The sequence below is a fragment of the Trichechus manatus genome, unplaced genomic scaffold (genome assembly GCF_000243295.1).
Source record: "Trichechus manatus latirostris isolate Lorelei unplaced genomic scaffold, TriManLat1.0 scaffold00060, whole genome shotgun sequence".
Taxonomy (NCBI): Eukaryota; Metazoa; Chordata; class Mammalia; order Sirenia; family Trichechidae; genus Trichechus; species Trichechus manatus.
The window spans coordinates 3,396,887-3,418,460 of NW_004443996.1; the positions used below are offsets into that span (position 1 = coordinate 3,396,887).

Below are 21,574 nucleotides of genomic sequence, written 5' to 3' on the forward strand. Positions count from 1 at the left end.
ATGAAATCCTTGATGACTTCAATCTTTTCTCCATTTATCATGATGATGCTTATCGGTCCAGTTGTGAGGATTTTTGTTTTCTTTATGTTGAGGTGTAATCCATACTGAAGGCTGTAATCTTTGATCTTCATCAGGAAGTGTTTCATGTCTTCTTCACTTTCAGCAAGCAAGGTTGTGCCATCTGCATATAGCTGATTGTTAATGAATCTTCCTCCAATTCTGATGCCATGTTCTTCTTCATACAGTCCAGCTTCTCTGATTATTTGCTCTTCATAGAGATTGAGTAAGTATGGTGAAAGGATACAACCCTGATGCAAACCTTTCCTGACTTTAAACCCTGCAGTATCCCCTTGTTCTGTTCAAACCACTGCCTCTTGGTCTGAGTACAGGTTCCTCATGAGTACAATTAAGTGTTCTGGAATTCCCATTCTTTGCAATGTTATCCATAATTTGTTATGATCCACACAGTCGAATGCCTTTGTATAGTCAATAAAACACAGGTAAACATCTTTATGGTATCCTTGCTTTCAGCCAAGATCCATCTGTCAACAGCAATGGTATCGCTCATTCCACATCCTCTTCTGAATCTGGCTTGAATTTCTGGCAGTCCCCTGTCAATGTACTGCTGCAACCACTTTTGAATGATCTTCAGCAAAATTTTACTTGTATGTGATATTAATGATATTGTTCGATAATTTCCACATTCTGTTGGATCACCTTTCTTTAGAATAGGCATAAAATGTAGATCTCTTCCAGTCAGTTGGCCAGGTAGCTCTCTTCCAAATTTCTTGGCAGAGATGAATGAGCACTTCCAGCATTGCATCCATTTGTTGAAACATCTTAATTGGTATTCCGTCAATTCCTGGAACGTTGTTGTTTGCTAGTGTCTTCAGTGAAGCTTGGACTTCTTCCTTCAGTACCATCGCTCCTTCATCATATGCTACCTCCAGAAATGATTGAACATCGACCAATTCTTTTTGGTACATTGACTCTGTGTATTCCTTCCAGCTGCTTTTGATGCTTCCTGAGTCGTTCAGTATTTTGCCCATAGAATCCTTCACTATTGCAACTCGAGGCTTGAATTTTTTCCTCAGTTCTTTCAGCTTGGGAAATGCTGAACGTGTTCTTCCCCTTTGGTTTTCTAACTCCAGGTCTTTACATATGTCATTACAATACTTTACTTTGCCTTCTCCAGTTGCCCTTTGAAATCTTCTGTTTAGCTCTTTTACTTCATCTTTTCTTCCGTTACTTTTAGCTACTCGATGTTGAAGGGCAAGTTTCAGAGTCTCTTCTGACATCCATTTTGGTCTTTTATTTCTTTCCTGTATTTTTAATGACCTCTTACTTTCTTCGTGTGTGATGTCCTTGATGTCATTCCACAACTTGTCTGGTCTTCCATCACTAATGTTCAATGTGTCAAATCTATTCTTAAGACAGTCTCTAAATCCAGGTGGAATATACTCAAGGTCGTACTTTGGCTCTTGTGGGCTTGTTCTAATTTTCTTTAGCTTCAACTTGAAGTTGCATATGAGCAATTGATGATCTGGTCCACAGTCGACCCCTGGCCTTGTTTTGACTGATGATATCGAGATTTTCCATTGTCTCTTTCCACAGATGTATTCTGTTTGATTGCTGTGTTTTCCATTTGGTGAGTTCCACTTGTATAGTTGCTGTTTATGTTGTTGGAAAAGGTATTTGCAATAAAGAAGTCATTGGTCCTGTGAAATTCTATCGTGCAATCTCCGACATTTTTTCTATCACCCAGGTCATACTTTCCAACTAACGATCTTCTTTGCTGTTACCAATTTTCGTATTCCAATCACCAGTAATTACCAATGCATTCTGATTTCATGTTCGATCGATTTCAGTTGTACTGTGGGGGCTTGTGTGTTGCTGTGATGCTAGGAAGCTATGCCACTAGTATTCAAATACCAACAGGGTCACCCTTGGTGGACAAGTTTCAGCTGTGCTTCCAGACTAAGACAAACTACGAAACAGGACCTGGAGGTCTACTTCAGAAAAAAAATAGCTAGTAAGAACCTAATGAATAGCAGCGGAGCATTGTCTGATATAGTGCCAGAAGATGAGCCCCTCAGGTTGGAAGGCACTCAAAATACCTCTGGGGAAGAGCTGCCTCTTCAATGTAGAGTTGACCTTAATGACGTGGATGGAGTCAAGCTTTCGGGACCTTCTTTTACTGATGTGGCATGACTCAAAATGAGAAGAAACAGCTGCAAACATCCATTAATAATAGGAACATGGAATGTACGAGGCATGAATCTAGGAAAATTAGAAATCGTCAAAAATGAAACAGAACGCATAAACATCAATATCCTAGGCATTAGTGAGCTGAAATGGACGATTACTGGCCAGTTTGAATTGGACAGTTATATGGTCTACTATGCCAGGAGTAACAACTTGAAGAGGAATGGAGTTGTATTCATTGTCAAAAAGAATACTTCAAGATCTATCCTGAAGTACAATGCTGTCATTGATAGGAATCAAATTAAGATCCCCAAATGATCTTCCCTTACTGCCCCATCCACCAATGTTTTTTATATATATATACATATATATATATATATATACATATATATATATATACATATATATATATATATACAAAATCAAATAAAGTTAGATCATGAAGCTTGCAGAATGTTATTTTGATCCCTTAGATTTTCAAGTGGAAAACAAGGCAAGTATCATTATTAACTAGATGGTATATTTATATGTATTTATTAATTAAAAGTAGGTGAGCATAACCATTATACTCACAAAGGAGAAATAAACATTTGGAGATGAAGATTATTCAAGGCACAATTCTCAGAGAACAAACAGAAACTTTGATGAGAATGATTGATACAATTGTCTGAAGTGAACAAAGGTGATCAACATCTGCTTCCTAGTTGGATGTGATTTGTCTGACAGGTAGAAGTAGTGCCTACTCTCATTTTTTATACACCATCCTTGGCTTATGTGTTATTATGATTCTAGAAGCTATGCCACCAGTATTTAAATGCCGTCAGGGTCACCCATGTGGACAGCTTTCAGCGGAGCTTCCAGACTAAGGAAAACTAGAAAGAATGGCCTGGTGATTTCCTTCTGAAAATTAGTCATTGAAAATGCTGTGAATCACAATAGAATATTGTCACTGTACTGGAGATGAGCTCCTCAGGTTGGAAAATACACAGTGGCCACAAAAATGTACTCAAAGATACCAACGATCGTGAAGATGACACAGGACGGCAATGTTTTGTTCTGTTGTACATGGGGTTCTGTAAGTTGGCACCAACTCGATGGCAACCAACAACAATTCCTGAGCTTCAAGCTCTCTCTCCCTCATACCCAAGGATGGGGAACAGTGATGGATGAGGCCTAGGGATTGACTGAGGTGACAGTTTCACACATTAATTGTAGCCCAACTGCATCAAGCTGATTGCCTCAAAATACCATCTGCCCAAGAAATGTGGAGGGCAAGTATGGTCACCATTTTATGGATGAATAAATTTTTATTCTTCCTCTCAATCTCTTACCTTATTTACTAGGTCCCCTCTTGGCTACAGATAGTAACAGCACTGTGTATGTGTGTGTGGCACGGGGGAGTGGATATGAATTTTAAATTCAGTTTTCAACAATCAGAGCTGACGGGATGACTTCACTTAACACCCAATTCCCTGTTTATACATTAAGTTTATTCAAAATGATACTGTTAATGATATTAGCAAATTACTGATCTGATATTTTACTAGGCTGTTTGGCAGGTCACATGTTTCTAAGTAAATTTTCATTGATTCTTTAGGAACGACATTAAAATGAACAAGGATTAGATTTGAAAGATACACACACACACAGAAATATAAATATTCAATAAATTATTTTAAAGACTGTTTAAGGCCAATTTTTAGCTTTTTGCACCCCTCTACCACATAAAAATCCAAAGATTTCTTTTAAAGTTTCCTATAAGCTAGCATTTCTCAAGTATGTTTTGATTTTTATGCCTAGAAGATTTTTAGACGGCCAGATGCAGAACATAATTTTAAAATTTATCTAATGATATAGTAGATAGGAGCTTAGACTCTAAAATGAGTCTCCCTATGTTAAAATTCCAGATCCATTAGTTTACTAGTTGTATAACTTTGGGAAGTTTTTCAACCTTTCTGTGTCTGTGCCTTAGTTTCTCACCTATAAACCCTCATAAGGCTTGTTGTGAGGTGTGCACAGTACCTGACACACAGTAAGTGTCCAGTAATTATTATCCTTTGTTTATTCAGCAGAAAAAAGGCTGGCTAGCCAGCTAGATGGCATTCTCCTACTCGCCAGAATGGTGGTGGTGTGCTAGGTCCTGTAATGTATATACACACCAGGAAGACACACCTTTTCTGAAGACACCCTCAATAAATATTATGGAGTTCAGTGGTGCTGAAGTGTCTTGCAAGGCAAAATCTGGTGGGTAAATAGGCATTATGATTGGAATTTCAAGTAGCAATGAATTTAATTGCTGAGAACATTTAAATCTCATTATGTCAGGTAAGGCACCACTCAGGACTTGCAGCTCTCTTAAAACAACTGGTTATTAAAAAGGCAATCAAACTCACAGTGTTTCCTAGGGCACAAAAAAATGTCTGGGTAAATTCCTTTGTAAAAATGCAAAACAATAAGTATAAATGCTGAAATACAAAGCATTTGTGGAATGGTTAGGTTTTTCCTAGCCCCCCCCACCCCATCTATAAATCATTTAGACAAATCTCCTTCAATGTATGTTGTAAAGGCACACTAGGCCTGAAGCAAGATAAACAGGTGCCTAAATTAGAGAGAGTTGCTAGAAGCAGACTCCATTACAATCTCCCTTAACTGCAATTACCAGCCAGCTGGATTTTGAGAAGAATGCCAATTTAGCTGCAAAAATTAGTGTGTCCCTAGGCTAAAACCTTTATTTTGGTCTGGGATTCTGGAATGCTAACACTTACGCTAGTAACTACATTTACTAAGCATAGGAATCATGGGAAAGTCACTTTCATGTGAAGTTTGTGACATTTTTTCTCTAGTAGGTTTTGGCATGGGCAAGTCTTTGTGTGCCTATTTACAATTAAAGTGAATTTCCAAGGCTTGGAAGTTCTGGCTTCAGCCCTGAAGTTCCACAGTTTTGCCTTTCCAGACTCCCTTACCTTCTGGGCAGCCTTGTAGCTATCTTGATGGCAAGGCAGGGCCTCTCCTGGCAGGTAAACCTGTCTGGTGAATCTGCCCCTCAGGGGCGTGTCAGTACCATTTCCTGGAGCAATTTCACAGGGTGGCTCCACTTTCCATTTGAGCTCAAATACTTTGCTGCTTCCCCTGCAGCTACCAGACCTGCTTCTGCTGCTGCTGAGGTAATTCTCACCTCTCTCTGGCACCACTACAGGCAGTGGTGGTTGATGAGTGGTGTCTACACATGTACCTGCCTGCCTGCGTTCCTACCCCTTTCTTTCAATGTCTCTGTTTGTTCCTTAGGGAGAGCATCTGGGGCATTGCTTGCTGACCACTGAGAAGATGATGAGTTCCAGCTATTGGAATGAGACCAGCAGCAGCAGCAGCTGTGGGACCCAGCAGCCCCCAGAGGTGCTGCAGTGCCAACCCCAGCATTACCACTGCTATCATCAGTCAAGCCAATCTCAGCAGCCCCCAGAAAAAAATGTAGTATATGAACGAGTGAGGACATACAGCGGGCCCATGAACAAGGTGGTACAGGCCTTGGACCCCATCGGCTCACAAGAAGTGCTTTCCCCTCTCAAAACCGCCTCCTCCTACCAAAATTTGGTTTGGAGCGACCATTCTCAGGTACCGCAAAGATAGCTGTGCTAAGCTAGTGGAAAGGGGAAATCTTGAACCTCATTTCTCTTCTTCTTTTCTGCTTCTCTGCCTCTGTTCCCAGGATGTTACTTCCTGTGGAATTGCACCTATATGTGCTCTGGACAGTCACCCAATTTCCACCTCTTGACTGTTATTCTATTTATTAGTGCCTATGGTTGTTTGTTTACCAGTTCCAATGGTTTTCATAATCTCATCAGAGCATAGGAGGTCTCATTTCTTGTTGGATTAGATTGGAAGAACTGATCATCTTTTGCTGCTACTGCAAATCATTCCTCACCTTGAATACAGTAGTTTTTTAAGAATCAGTTCCCACTCGTTTACTTCAGAAACAAGCAGGTTTTTTGTATTAAATACAGTATTGCAGGGACAATGGTGTGTATTGAGTGACTAGCAATTATTTGTGTTCAGTAAATAGTATGCTGCTCCAAGATAAGTGACAGGTGTAAATGTCTATTTGAATAGGCAGATATGTTTCGTCTTCTGAAAATGACGCATTGATTCTTGTACAGTAAGAATTGTGAATAATTTATGGAATATTGGTAGGAGGAATATTGAAAAAGTGATGTAAGATTGAGAAAGGTGAGATGTAATCAATTGTTATATGCAAGCTGAATAAAGGTGGAATTCTAAGACACCTTTTAAAATGAAATAAATTTATTTATGGAAGAGACAATTTTAACATCTAATACCTGTGCTAATAATATCACCAGTGAATGAAAAGGAACATTGCAAAACTCTGTAAAATAAACAGCTCCTTAACCAAAAGTTCGGTGGTTCGAACCCACCAGCTGCTCCACAGGAGAAGATGGGGCAGTCTGCTTCCAGAAAAATTACAGCCTTGGAAACCCTATGGGACAGTTCTACCCTGTCCTACAGGGTCACTATAAGTCAGAATCAACTCCACAGCAATGGGTTTGGTTTTTGGTTTATGTCTATTTTCATTCCTTAACTCTCTTTACATCAAGTGCACACGTCTTAAGCTTTGTGGAGATGTCTATTCAAACTGAAATTATGTTTTCAAGATACAATTTGGACTGTGAAAAACTCATAAAACAACCACTGAGGTGAACATTATCCTATGTTACATTATTATATCAGTCTGGAATTATATAGAATTTTTTTTCCAAAAGCCACAAATTTAAAATAAGATATGAAGTGATATCTCTAAAAGTGTATTATAAAAACTACGTGTAAAAGAATTTTCCAAAGACATAGATCAACAGAAACTCCAAAGGCCAAATTTTTGCTTTTTTATTTCACCCTTAGCTTAGTTTGAGATAAATAAAATAGAAAACAAATTTCAGGATTTACAGCCTGTAATTTCCTGGTTGAGAAAAACTCCACCTATACTGAGGTCAAAGGGAATAAAAATATGAAGATCAAAAATAGTAGTTTGTGTAAGTGATAATAATAATGTAGATGTATATTCCAATATTTGTTGTGACAAAATGGGTGACACCTTTGTTCCATAGTAGCCAAAACAACAGTAATGTGGAGGCCAAAAAGATCGATTACTATTATCTTATTATCATAAGAATGCTAAAATAACTCTATCTGCCATAGTATGTTAGACATATTTAGCCTCTTTTTTGTCAACTTGCTAGTAAAAGAAAGATATATAGATTTTAAAGGCTGAAATTTGGAAAATTATAAATATTGCTTACATAAGAAATTTAGGATCACACCTTACTATATGCTCCTTGGTTCAACTTTCCCTTTCAATAATCCCAGTACTAAACTGGTAGAGCTTTTTTTTAAAAGACTTTTCCTTCTTTCCACCTGGTATTTGCCAAAGCGATCCTTACAAGACTATCTCCACTCTGAAACATAATTCCTCATAAAGGAGTTTATAAAAGAACATTAGGGATAAAAAGTGTGGTCACAAAAACTGAGATAAGAGATTGGAATGAAACTTATTAAGAGGTCTGAAATTATTTATGGTTGAAAATAGAGACACAAGTATGAGCTGGGGTGAGGATGAGGGAGTTGAGATTCTAACTATGTGGTGAATAAAAAAAGAGAGAGACAGAGAGACCGCCTTCTCTTAGTGAGAAGAAAAGAGGGAAAATTTGATTATAAAATTTCAGACTGAGGAAGATATCAAAGGACATTCATAAATTAACTAAAAGACAATTTGGCAAGAAAGCTTTTAGATCAACTGCCACAAAGAAAGGAGCCCTGGCGGCGCAGTGGTTAAAGTGCTAGGGTGCTAACCAAAAGGTCAGGGGTTTGAAACCACCAGCCCCTCTAGGGGAGAAAAATGTGGCAGTGTGCTTCTGTAAAAAATTCACAGTCTTGGAAACCCTATGCGGGCAGTTCTACTCTGTCCTACAGGGTTGCTATGACTCACTGGCAGTGGGTTTGGTTTTGAGTTTTGGCCACAAAAAATGTGACTAGGAAAATCTTCTATTTTATTTTCCTTTCTCCCTCTTTATTGGCAAGATAGCGTTGTGTAAAGTAATACCTAGATTTGATCTGGAATTACCTTCATGTTGAAGAAATTGGTAAGATGTGGTAGCAGCTTTATTATATTCCATGCCAAGCACAAGCAAGTAGTACATATTACTCAAAAAACTTTTTTCCATTACATGTTCTAATAAACTCTCTCCTTAATATGCCATGTTTCAGAGGCATTTTGAGTTGGTATGCAGCAGTTATTATCATGCCAGAGTTTGTGACCATGGCAGCTAGGAAAATGGGTAGTACAATCAATTGTTTTTCATTATGAATTCACTTAAACTTTCTACTTTAATATTTTTACCATTTTGGTGTTCTGATGACATTCAGAGAATTCGTAAGATTTCAAAATAGATATAATGGCCAGTACAAAAATATGTTCCCTTTGAGAAACGGAAATTGATGCTACTCTGTTTTCTTTCCTGAATCTTAATTTTTGCTCATGTAATAGACTTTTTAGATTTAACCAAATTTTTTTTTCGCAGCACTTTTGTGTTTTCCATTTCTGCCATTTTTTTAAATACATGTTTTTCCCCTATTACCTTCTTGAGAACTAAAATGTTATTTATAGACATAAATTTTAAATTTCTCCAGGTATATAGCCTTGCTTTTTTCTTTCTTTTTTTTTTATCTATAATTGATCAGATACATTTTACAATTTTCTTGGTGATTATTTTGTTTGCTTGATTGGGTATTTCTCAGAGAAAATTAAATGTAGAAACCAGTCTAAGTTGGTGAAATTGTCTAAGTTTATGATAGAATTAAAACTACCCAGTTTATCCACACAAATAGGCAAAATCAAACGCAGATGTAATCAAGGTCATAAGATGCATTTTAGAACTGAATGTGGTCTTGTAAATAAATGGAGTTCTAGAAGCTACTTACAGAAAAGAAAACCTTACATCTCAGCCTCTAAAAAAGCTTAAATATTAACCTACCCCCATTAACTCAACATAGACTTTGCTTTGGACTTGCATTTTTCCCTTCTGTTCAATTAACTTTTCATAAAGTTCAAGGTATTTTCCATGTATACAGAGGGACCTGTTGTGTGAGAGAGAAATTGATGGAACTATAATATTTTTCAGTACCATTCATTCATTGAACAGACATATTAAAGTGTCTATTATATAGGAAACACTGTGGTTGTCTGGATAAATGCCACTGGATTTACCCACGGAGAGTCCATTTTTGAGGACCAACATATAGTGCCCCGTATGTAGGTGTCCCACTTGCCTATCTATATTTCATTTTTAAAGATTATTTTGTGTTTTGGCGATCAGTAGTTTATTGAATAAAACAAGTTTTGGTTCCAGAAGGGGTATTTTAATGTATGTGTTATAAGGGTTACCAGTCTTTTGAATTTGAGGCTTGAAACGAAATTTAACTCTAGAGAGCAGTGCAGGTGACAATGCGTGTTTATGAATGGTCTCTTTTCTCAATAATTATTCAGCTGGGAATTACCTTTGTTTACATAATTTCTTTTCCTTTTTCTTCAGTTACAAAGAGAGCTCCCGTACTGCACCAGGATTTCTATATACAATCAGGAAATTTTCCTGTTGTGTCAGGAGGGGTGTGTTGCTTTGATACATTGTTGTTCAAGGGCGTGGTCACTAAAGTGAATGATTGTTCAAGGAAGTAGGTTGCCTGAAAAAGGAATGATGTCATAGGATAAAGGAGTCCACGCTTTCAGCTTTGGTCATCCCTTTTGTGCCTACAATTTAATGAAGCTATAGAAATTGTGAGTGCAACTAATTGCTGGGTGAAAATGCCCATACCAATTGTCTCTTGTTTAAGGGAGTTGTGATAAATTGCTGGGCCTGTTTTCAGTCAGTAGCGCTCACAAGCTGTCATTGTTTGTGTGTGTGGCAAAATGGGAGCTGGGAGGCGCTCGAGAAAGAGAGGGGAACTTCTGTGGTCCAAATTTCTTCTGTTGACAATTCATGGTAAAACAACTGGGAGGTTTGCCGTGCTCTTAAACCCCATTTAAAAGTGAAAATCTTTCTGAACAAGTACATTTGAGCCAACTTTTTCTTCACAGCTATTCCTTTTTTGATTTCCAATGGAGCCTATATATACTTACAGTTTTTAAGACAGAAGCATGCATTGCAGAGAGACTGTGTATTTTCTTTTCTCTCCAGCTGCTGGTTTTCATTCAGGAAAAGGATAGAAAGAACCCAGGAATGAGCCTCTTAAATGAGGATTTGAGTTGTGGGGAAGGGGCTTAGGGAACTAGTCATTCTATCGTTTTTATCACATGAAAAGAGAATCACAGATTTTATCCTAAATGAAGGAGGTGTTTGTCTTATCTAAAGAGATTATAGTTAATGTACATGTTCCTTGCTGTATAAGATTCAGAACAGCATCTCAACAATAACCTAAAGCAGGTGTTTGATTAAGTTATTGGCGTTGCAATGTTCTAACAAGAGCATCTCCCATACTGTTCATGAAATTTATTTGTACGAGAGTTTACATTGACAAATTCTGTCAGTATATATGTCAGGTGGATTTTAAAGATATTGCCTCTTTTCGAAACTGACTTGAAGAGTTTCAGATTTTTCAGAGTTTAAAAACATGTCATAGACAAAATGCCCATCAAGTGGGTCTTTGGGGAATGTCTCAGGGAAAGCTGCAAATAATAAATGTGCTGTGACAAGGCAGATTTGGCAGAAAAGAACTATGAAACAGTCATGCAAATTCATGAAGCATTCCATATTTTGGGAGCACTGGTGGTGCAGTGGTTAAGAACTATGGCTGCTAACCAAAAGGTTGGCAGTTCAAATCCACCAGCTGCTTCTTAGAAACCCCGTGGGGGCAGTTCTACTCTGTCCTGTAGGGTCACTATGAGTCAGAATCTACTTGACGAAGGCAATGGATTTGTTTTTTTTTTTTTTTTTTTGGTTAGTGTAGTGCCTAAGAGTGTAGGATTTGGTTTTAATCTTTTTGGGTTTAATTTCTGGTTCAGAAACTTGCCAGCTGTATGCCTCCATTGTTTCGTGTCTAAAATGGGGCAATAATAGCACCTAACTCATAGGATTGTTGTTAGAGTCAAATGAAATATGTTGTGAAACACGTAGCACAGTGCCAGACACATAATAAGTGTTAAATATATGCCAGCTATTTGCTGAATCCTTGCTCATCTGCTCACTAGCTGTATTTCCTTGGCTCTATCACTTAACTTCTCAATGCCTCAGTTTCTTTATTTGTAAAGCAGGGATAATAATACTACCTTCAGAGTTGTTGAGAGGATTGAATGAGATAACATGTGAAGATGTCCAGAATAATGCCTGGCACAGACTTAGCACTCAATAAATAGTTTTCTATCTTTTATTTGTATTATTGATTTATAAAAATGCTGCCAACAAAAACCCCTTGCCACACAGGCAAAAATAAAGATAAACGAAATGAGTAGACTACAAATTAAGAGTTCCTTTTACACTGGAAAGATTAGGTAAATGCATATGCGTGAAAGGCTTATTAGGACTCTACTAGGCAAGAAAGGCTAATGAGGAAAAGCAGTAAAGCAATTTTCTAAAACATATGATCAAAAGACTGGAGCAGCAGGAATGTATTTATAATGTTTATTGGCATAAATATCCTATAGAAAGAATAATTTGGAATTTCCCATGCTCTTGGAGTCTTTGAACTTGAACCTCAATATTCAAAATGGAGTTTTTTGGTTTGTTGTTGTTTTTTTTCTTTTTCTTCTTTGAAAAGTAAAGTGACATTGAGCATTAAAGCTTGCTTGCTGTCTGCCTCTTACCTAATGCTTCCTCTAGAACTGTGTGTCCAGTACAGTAGCCACTAGCTACATGTAGCTATTTCAATTGTAATTAATTAAAATCAACTAAAATGAAAAATTCAGTTCCTCAGTCACACTAGTCACTTTTTAAGTGCTCAACAGCCACCATGGGTAATGGCTACCATATTGTCAGCGCAGATATAGACATTTCCATCATCACAAAAATTTTTATCGGACATCTCTGCTGTATACATTCAAGCCACTCATGATTTAGATATAGATACCTCTAACACCATTATATTTGAAGAAATTAGTAATGGTACCAATGTGTGATCAAAGTGCTGCCAATTTACATACATGATCAGCTATAATGTACACCTGGGAGTAAAACAAGAAAATGAAGCCACAACCTCTCAAGGTATAAGTTCAGGGTGACTATTTTGATAGAAGAAAAATTGAATTCATAAATATTTAAAAGAAGAGCTGAATGAAGGATTTATGTATGTATCTATTTATCTATATAATTATTCCTAGAAACCCGCTTTTTGACAGGGTAAGTGGTTAAGAAGATGGAAAAAAAGAAAGATGAATCCCCTCAATCAGAATACATCTGCTTTCTAACTGAAAGGTTGGAGGTTTAAGTCCACCCAGAGGCATCTCGGAAGAAAGGCCTGGCAATCTACTGAAAAATCAGCCATTGAAAACCCTATAGAGCACAGTTCTACTCTGACACACATGGGCTTGCCGTGAGTCTGAGTAGTCGACTCAAGGGTAACTGATTAATATGGTAAAGAGTTTGTCTTAGTCATCTAGTGCTGCTCTAACAGAAATACCACAAGTGGATGGCTTTAACAAAGAGAAATTTATTTCTTCAGAGTAAAGTAAGCTAAAAGTCCAAATTCAGGGCGTCAGCTCCAGGGGAAGGCGTTCTCTCTCTGTTGGCCTTCTCATCAGTGTTCCCCCGGACTAGGAGCTTCTCCGCACAGGGACCCCGGGTCCAAAGGACCCACTCTGCTCCTGGCACTGCTTTCTTGGTGGTAGAGGTCCCCGATTCTCCACTTGCTTCCCTTTCCTTTTATCTCTTACAAGAGATAAAAGGTGGTGCAGGCCACATCCGAGGGAGACTCCCTTTACGTTGGATCAGGGATGTTACCTGGGTTAGGGTGGTGTTAAAATCCCACTCTAATCCTCTTTAATGTAAAATTACAATCACAGAATGGAAGACTACCACACAACACTGGGAATCATGGCCTAGCCAAATTGCTACACACATTTTTGGGGGGATGCAATTCAATCCATGACAGAGTTTAACCCTTTGCTTGCCGTATTTATGCTAATAATTTTCCTTTTGCCTTTTATTTTTGTTTTATATTATTTTTACTCCAGGAGATTTTTATTTTATATTATTTTTACTCCAGGAGATTTTTATTTTGATTTCTTTCATTCATTGTATGCCAACAATTCCTTCCCAGTACTGAGATCAATTAAATATTTTTCTCCCCTCAAAAAAAGACTACATCTGCCTTTCTTTTGGGCACACAATCTAAGCTTCATATCCTCTCTGGAACTGTCTCCTACCTCCCTTTGCCTATTGAATTAATTTTGAACTTTAATAAGTAAAGTTCAAATATCACTCCAATTTTTATAGATGAGGTAACTGAGCCACAGAGATCTTATATGACTTGCTCAAGTTCATACAGCTAGTATGTGGTAGAGCTGGGATTTATATCCAGGCAGTGTAGTTCTAGATCCACACTTGTAACCACTATGCTATACTGTACTTTCCTGGTCTATGCATTTAACTCTTATTTATTTTACACAGTGTCTGATATCTGATTCATATTTATACTTCACAATTTTCTTGTATGTGCTCCAATTATAAACTACTTAAAATCCTTTGGGACACAAACCAGAGTATAAATAAATAACGTAAATGCACATTTTAATGCTTTTTAAACTTTACATTAGTTGTTACATTATTTACCAAGAGATAGACTTTTTGTTGTTGTTAAGTATATTTCTTAATATTTTTCTCATAAATTTTACTGATTTTTTTGTATCAAAATATGCAAGTCTCCAGCACGGGGTAATAAATTGATAAATTTTTATTTATTCAAAGACCCATAAATATTTACGGAAAACGTTGATAGGAATGTGATGAAGAAATAAAATTGACTTGTAACCTTATTGTGAAATTAACGACCTCAACAATAAAATGGTGTTTGTTTTGTCATTTAGAATCTCTTCAAAAACACTGATATTTGGGTCTAAAATTAGGTTCAAATTCCTTGCCTTAATGATGTCAAACGGACTCCTTAGAGAAGTTCCATGCTATTTTTACAGTGTTATCTCCTACTATCCACCTCTTCCCACTTTGTATTTCAGACATACTGTACTGCTCTCTGTTTCTTAAAGAAACAGTATTTTTCTTCCTCCCCCTTTATTCAGTCTGATAATATTCACCCTTCCCTCAAATCTCTGACTGCTGAAATCCTATCTATCCCTTAAAATTCATCTGAGAAGTCGTTTTCTTCAAGGTTTTCCGACCATACATCTTCTTACGCTCTGCTCAATACAGTGTGCCACCCCCACCTCCACTCCAGATGTGGTCTCTTTCTAAAACTATTATCACTTTGCATTATTTAACTGTAAGACTACTACAGGCACTTATAGTACTGAGTAGTATAACACTTCTATAGCCCTTCCTCCTCACCACTATGGACTGTACACTTCTTGAAGGTTGAAGTTTTTGTTGTTATTGTTGTTGTTTTTAAACCAAAACTCAAAGGTGAATCAGGCTTTGTTTTATAAATGAACTGGAAAGTATCTGTCAGTCTTTTCTCTTGTCTTCTCTTCTCTTTTCTTCTCTCCCTCCTTCCCTTCCTCTCTCCCTCACTCCCTTTCTTTCTCTGATTATGGTTTGCAAAAATGCTTTAACATGCTGTCAGCAGTGGCTTTAGTGAAGATATATGACTTAACTGGGATTGTGAGTTTCATGCTTCTATGCCATTTCTTTGAACTGAAAATGGAAAGTAGGATACAAATTGCTTCTTTAAAAAAGTGAACAACACATTAACATATTTAATAAGTCAATTAGTTTTCTATTCTAATTCTTAGGCCCCATTAAGCATCTGAATTTGATTTGTTTATATTTGGTTTATTTTTTCTTCCTATCAGCAAATGTTTACCATTAGTTATTATGGCAAATGTTGTTAAAGGGGTAGCGATCCTGATCTGTCATCACATCATTTTCCTGGGATCTTCTTGTGACACTTCCTTTAACCAAATTAGCTCGAAACTGCTGATTAGTCTGCTTATAAAGATACTCCCTCTACTTCCTGCATAGCTAAAATTCTGTCTAGGTGAAGTGCTTTTATTTATTAAATCTTACTCAGTTCCCCTGTAATTGGTTTATCATATCAGTTATGTGACTAGAAATTCCTTCATAATAACTACTGCAGCTGCTCAGTGCTCATCCACACACCAAAGAACGTACCTAGAAGTAATTTCCAAGGGAAGATTTTTATTCTCAAATATAGTATTTACCTATTTCTCTTCTAACACAGACTTCTGCTTGGATACAAAGGTTTCTTCATGCAATTATTTTAAAACATAATTACATCTAAAAATATGTTCTCTAGAAAAATTGCTTGAATTCCCTAAAAACACCTCATATCACTCTTCTGCCTGAAAACCTTCAATGACACTCAGTGTCTGTAATTTCCTTAGTCTGACTTTCAAGGCTGTCCTTGATCTGACTCCAATGGACCTTACCTCCTGGAAATCCCTTTCTAGTATCTCTTGTTTCAGTCAAAATGTAAAGCATTGTTCTCTAAATATAACCCTGATTTTCCACAGGTATGCCTTTTGCTTATGCTGGTCTTACACCTTAAATGCCCCTATCTTTCCTCACCACCAAACTATCCATGCTGAAACCTACTAATTTTTCAATACCTTCTTCAAGTATAACCTTGTCATGAAATCTCTGATTGTCCCAGGTTGAAGTTATCTCTCAATTCTGGAAACTCCCATAATTTCCTTATGGTTCTTATGGTAGTTTACTTCACCGTTATCTATAATCATAGTTTCTCTCCCCATCTTATTAAAAGCTTAGTGAGGGTAGATTATAATTTATCTATCCCTTATATCTCCCTCAATACCTATTACATAATAAGTGTTGAATAAAGTACAAGTCACATATACAACAAATCCAGGAAAATTAATGCCTTATATTAATAGATGGTGCTTTTTATTCTTCAAAACTAACATATATTAGTTTATTTACTCAATAGCACTCCAAGGGAGCCCTGGTGGCTCAGTGCAAGAGGTAGGTAGAAAAGGCATTGTCTCCACTGCACAAATTGCACAGTGTACAAATAAAGACAATATATTACATTGTATATTATTTGTCTCTTGTTTAAATAAAAAAACTGAGCTCAAATAACTTGCCTAAGGTAGCATAACTAGTTAATGAATTCCTTGGGTTTATAAACCAGCTCTTGATATTTCCACTACATATATATATATATATATATACACACACATATATATGTATATATAGTTTCACCAAATCATCTGATGATTACCCTTACTATATTTTTCCCATTCTAATGTCTCATCATCAGAGTGAAAAGTATCAAAAACATATTAGAGGACTAAAATAGTTTCTTTGCTGATTTTCAAGGTCTTTCCCTGGAAAAAAATCCTGAAATTCAGGGTATATCTTGAGTTTTTAAGGTTTCTCTTACACCTAAAGGAGCAAAACACCTCTCTAGCGTCTACTTTCCTTTCTTCATTGTCCTGAGCTACTCAAAAGCACTCTCACTGAGATAACTATTAGGGCCGTTTGTACTTCATCTGATTTATTAGCTCTGAAAAAAATAGCTATTTTAACAAACAACTGGAAATAAAATACATTTTTGTGAATAGTGAATTCCCTAGGGAAACCAGTTTCCCAGCTCTGATTTAGGGTATCCTAGTGGTTGCTATGAGTCGGAATCGACCCGAGGGCAATGGGTTTGGTTTGGGGTTTTTTTTTTTTGTTTTTGTTTAAGTGGTTAAGCGCTACGGCTGCTAACCAAAAGGTTGGTAGTTCGAATCCACCAGCCGCTCACTGGAAACCCTATGGGGCAGTTCTACTCTGTCCTATAGGGTCACTACAATTTGGAGCTGACTCAACGGCAATGGGTTTTTTGTTTTTGTTTTTTTGGTAAGATATGGCCAATTATCTCAAGGAGTGTAGTGAAATTATCCGAAAACAGCAAACTGATTTTGATCCACTCTTATCTTAAAATTGATAATTCCATATGGCACTTTTCAAAAGGAGGAGGAGGCAGAGGAGGGTTGTTACAACTTTCCCAAAGTGGAAAATCATTACTTTAGGCAGTGCCGCAAAACAGGCTTATATTTTATACTAGAACTGAGCCCTAATTATAATCAAAATTCTTTCTTATCAGAAATCTGCCTAAAGAAAGTTGTCAACAGGATAATATTGATGTATTTAGCAGATCTGAGTCACAAGAATGAATGACGCAATAATAAGCTGAATGTTTGATCAGAAAAACCAGGGTCTTCTTGCAAAATTGAAGGGCTTAGGTAATATGAGAATTACATAAAAATGCAATGTTTTGTTGAGCTTAGGGGCCTATGACTACACTCTGTAAATATATAAACAACCCCCACTGAATTTGTAGAAACTTATTTAGTCAGGACTGTTCTCCCCTGCAATCACTTTTAAATGGGCCTCTTGTTTTCAGGCATCCAAGCATTGCTTCTGACAGTGAATAATAAAGACAAATATCTAGCCTCCTAATGTAACCATGAGTCTAACCTAACTGTAGAATTAAGTTCCACAACTTGAAAAACATAGAAAATATAATGAGACAAGCTATAGATGTCGCAAAATATAGTGATTAAGAACATGAGCTCGAGAGTCAGGCTACCTGAGTTGGAATTCCAGCATCCTTGCTTATTAGTTGTGTGACCTTCAGCTAGTTACTTAACCTAGCCTTGTCTAGGTTTACTTATCTGTAAAATGGTATTATAGCAGTACCTTCCTCATGGGATTGTTATGAGTGATAAATAAGATGATTTGAGTAAAATTTTTGACAGAGAAACTTCTTAATAGATGTTAGTTAACATCATCATCAATGGAGAACAAATTGACAAATTTAAAGGATTCAAAATTGTTTTGTCTGGATGGAAAAATAAGTTGAGAATGAGCTGCTAGATACAAAGAATGTCAGAGATAAAATGGAACTTAAAGGTCTCATACAAGGAAACTGAAGGTGACATGAGTTGTCCAATATCACACAGCTGGCTGGTAGTAGAACTAAGACTAGAACCCAAGGTTCCTGACTCCAAGTCCAGGACTCTTTCCACGATACCATGATACCCCCACCTTCAGTTACTTGGTCATCAGGACTATGGGGCTGTGGCACAGAGGGCATACACACAAAGGATGTAACAACACCCTGAATTTAATGATTTCAACATGAAGGATATAAAGCAAAAAAGACCAAACCCACTGCCATGGAGTTGATTCCGAGTCATAGGGACCCTATACGACAGAGAAGAACTGACACATAGGGTTTCCAAGGCTGTAAATCTTTACAGAAGCAGACTGCCACATCTTTCTCTCCTGGAGCGGCTGGTGGGTATGAACCACTGACCTTTTGGATAGCAGCCAAGTGCTTTAACCACTACACTACTGGGGCTCCCATGAAGGATATAGATATGTTATATGCAGATCAGTGACACTGAAAATGAAACACTTATATAGGTGAGCCCTGGTAGCATAGTGGTTAAGAGTTATGGTTGCTTACCAAAAAGCTGGCAGTTTGAAATTACCAGCTGCTCCTTGGAAATCCTATGGAGCAGTTCTACTCTGTCCTATAGGGTCGCTATGAGTCGCAATATATATTCCTATTTGTATGTATATATATATATATGTAAAGGCACAAAGATATGTCTAACTGAAACAATTGTTACTTCTGGGAAAGGAATTTGGATGGAAGAAGGATGGTCAACGGAAGGTCTTTTACTTTGTATACGTTTTCATATTAAGACTGTATTCATGTACTACTTGCATAATTTAAAAAGCACTCCTTTCTTTTCCTGAACCTGCTTCCCTTGGATCTCTGGGCCCCATCTGCACTTGGTTGCATTTGTAACTATTTTTCTGAACTGAAGAACAGGTACCTATTTGGTACAATCTTTCATTCTCTGCATTTGCCTAAACAAATCTACTCAGCTACCCACAGGAAAAGGAGGCCGAGTGGAGCAAAGGTTAAGGGCTCTGCTGCTAACCAAAGGTCAGCGTTTCAAACCTACCAGTAGCTCCACAGGAAAAAAGACCTGGTGATCTGCTCCCATAAATATTACAGCCTAGGAAACCCTATGGGGCAGTTCTACTCTGTCTTAGAGGGTTACTAAATGTCAGAATCACCTCACTGGCACACAACAACAAACGGCCCCCCGCCCCGGGAAATCTGGGAACAAATTCAAAGGTTGCCCTGAAACTTTAAGCCTGCAGTATTGCTATTGATGCAACACTTGGGGGACAAAAAGAAAATGAAAATGTTACCAAGTTCAACCAAAAGAAAAACAACAGAAAAAACACAGCTTGCAGAACATCTAGGTTTGAGTAAATGCATAGTCCTGTTTTAAGAAAAGCACGTTACACCTACATCGTAAGTATACTTATGTATGAGTCTGTAAGTATTTCCCTTGTAAATCTGTGATTCTGATTTTTAATAGCTCTCTTGCTGTAAGAGAAAAATATTTTTATTATTGAGGGAAACTATCCTGAAGTTATGTCAGTTGACTGTAAATTATAGTAAGGTGTGGTGAAATTGAGTAATTCCATCCACCCTTTACACACTAATAAAGCTATGCAGCTTTGTTGATTTGGGAAAAAATATGAAGAATGTCAGTATAATCAATAAAGTGATTGTTTTCCCTAATTACTATTAAAATTCTATTCTTTCACTTTTTGGGATTTTTTTTTTAATGGCAGAGCTTACACTTTAAAATTGAACTAGAAACAGATCAGACAAATCATAAATAAGAGTCAGCGTGAAGTAATCCGAGGGCAATAGTCTTAGTTGAGTTTTCAAAGGTAGCTCCCTATTTTGGTTTGAGAATTTTTACATGTAACATTTTTGCTTGATAATTTTGCAGTTTATTAAATACAGACATATAATATCATTGAGATGTATATTGGCACAGTCCTACAAGAAACGAACAAAATGAACACAACCTAAAAGTACAAGAATGTATTTGCTATGAAGGCACTCTAGAAACTGGAAATATTTTATCATTGATTTACTTGCAAAGCTGACAAAGTAATTCAGTAAAATGCTTGGAAAGATAGCCATCATCAAAGAAAAAGTGCTAAATAATGCTCATTTTACTGATGAATTGGATTATACTAAAAATAAAGGAAATAATACCTAAAGAACGTCTTAAGATTTTCAAATGACACTGCTTGGTAACAATTTCTGAACCTCCTTCTGTATCTTTCAACAGGACCTCCATTCTCCAACTCTGAAAGTATCTACTTGTGCCCCAAGCACTCTACATATAACGCAAAATACCGACCAGGTAAAAGAAGTTATAGTTTAGATTCTTTTTATGCAAGTTTTGCTCATAGGTTTAAACATTTAGTCCCTCACAAGACTTTACACATTCACAAAATGTCAGGACCATAAGGCAAGAAAGAAGGTTCTCACGTATGAGAATAAGCCCATTAGAGGAATGTGAAACAAGTGATGTGAATCAGATATTTAAATTTCATTGCCAACTCAATTTGATTGCTTTTATTTTGAGTGCCTCTTATTTTGGTCAAAGATCTCCTAGTGAGTATGGATGTAAGGATCCTTGATTTGAATATGAATAAAGTACCTAGACCTTGGATTGATGAGGGTCTGATTTTGTGAGTGATATTACTATAAGTTTAATTTCAGAGAGAATAACTTGTAGGGTAAGAGCTAGCCATTTCTATAAGTGTATTATTTGAAAGACACGAGGAATCATATCTCCTTTAGTCTTTACAGTCTAACAACACCACTTTTGAGATTACTCTTGAGTGCAGGCATTGTGTCTTCAATTACCTATGATAATAATTCAATACCATATTAACAAATCTGTGTTTAATTACCTAGTTGACATATATAAAAAAAGTAAGCTCTAAGAAAATAAAACATAAAACACCCTAAAGTTGGGGTTATGGGAGGATATTATAAGGGATGTGGGATTTGGAGGATAAGTGGGACAGGAATACTCTTCTAAGGAAACAAGCAAGTCCAGATGAGGTGCCAAAGTGTGAGTTTGGACAGTGAGAGGACAAATGGGCAAAAAGCGGAGCCCTGGTGTCACAGTGGTTAAGAGCTCAATTGCTAACCAAAAGGTCAGCAGTTCGAATCCACCAGGTGCTCCTTGGAAACTCTATGTCCTATAGGGTCGCTATGAGTTGGAATCAACTCAACAGCAATGGATAGACCTTGGACACAGTAAGGAACATGTGAA

At 37.0% G+C, this 21,574-nt stretch overlaps 1 protein-coding gene across 1 annotated transcript in view; it reads left to right on the forward strand.

The window, feature by feature from the left end:
- Positions 1–5,529: 5,529 nt before the first annotated feature.
- The window catches only part of POF1B (POF1B actin binding protein), a 107,383-nt gene continuing 91,338 nt past the window's right edge, over positions 5,530–21,574 (forward strand). Inside the window, exons 1-2 of the mRNA XM_004378873.1 lie at positions 5,530–5,817; positions 20,576–20,650. Of these exons, the coding sequence (XP_004378930.1) occupies positions 5,530–5,817; positions 20,576–20,650 (363 nt within the window). The remainder of the gene's footprint in view (positions 5,818–20,575; positions 20,651–21,574) is intronic.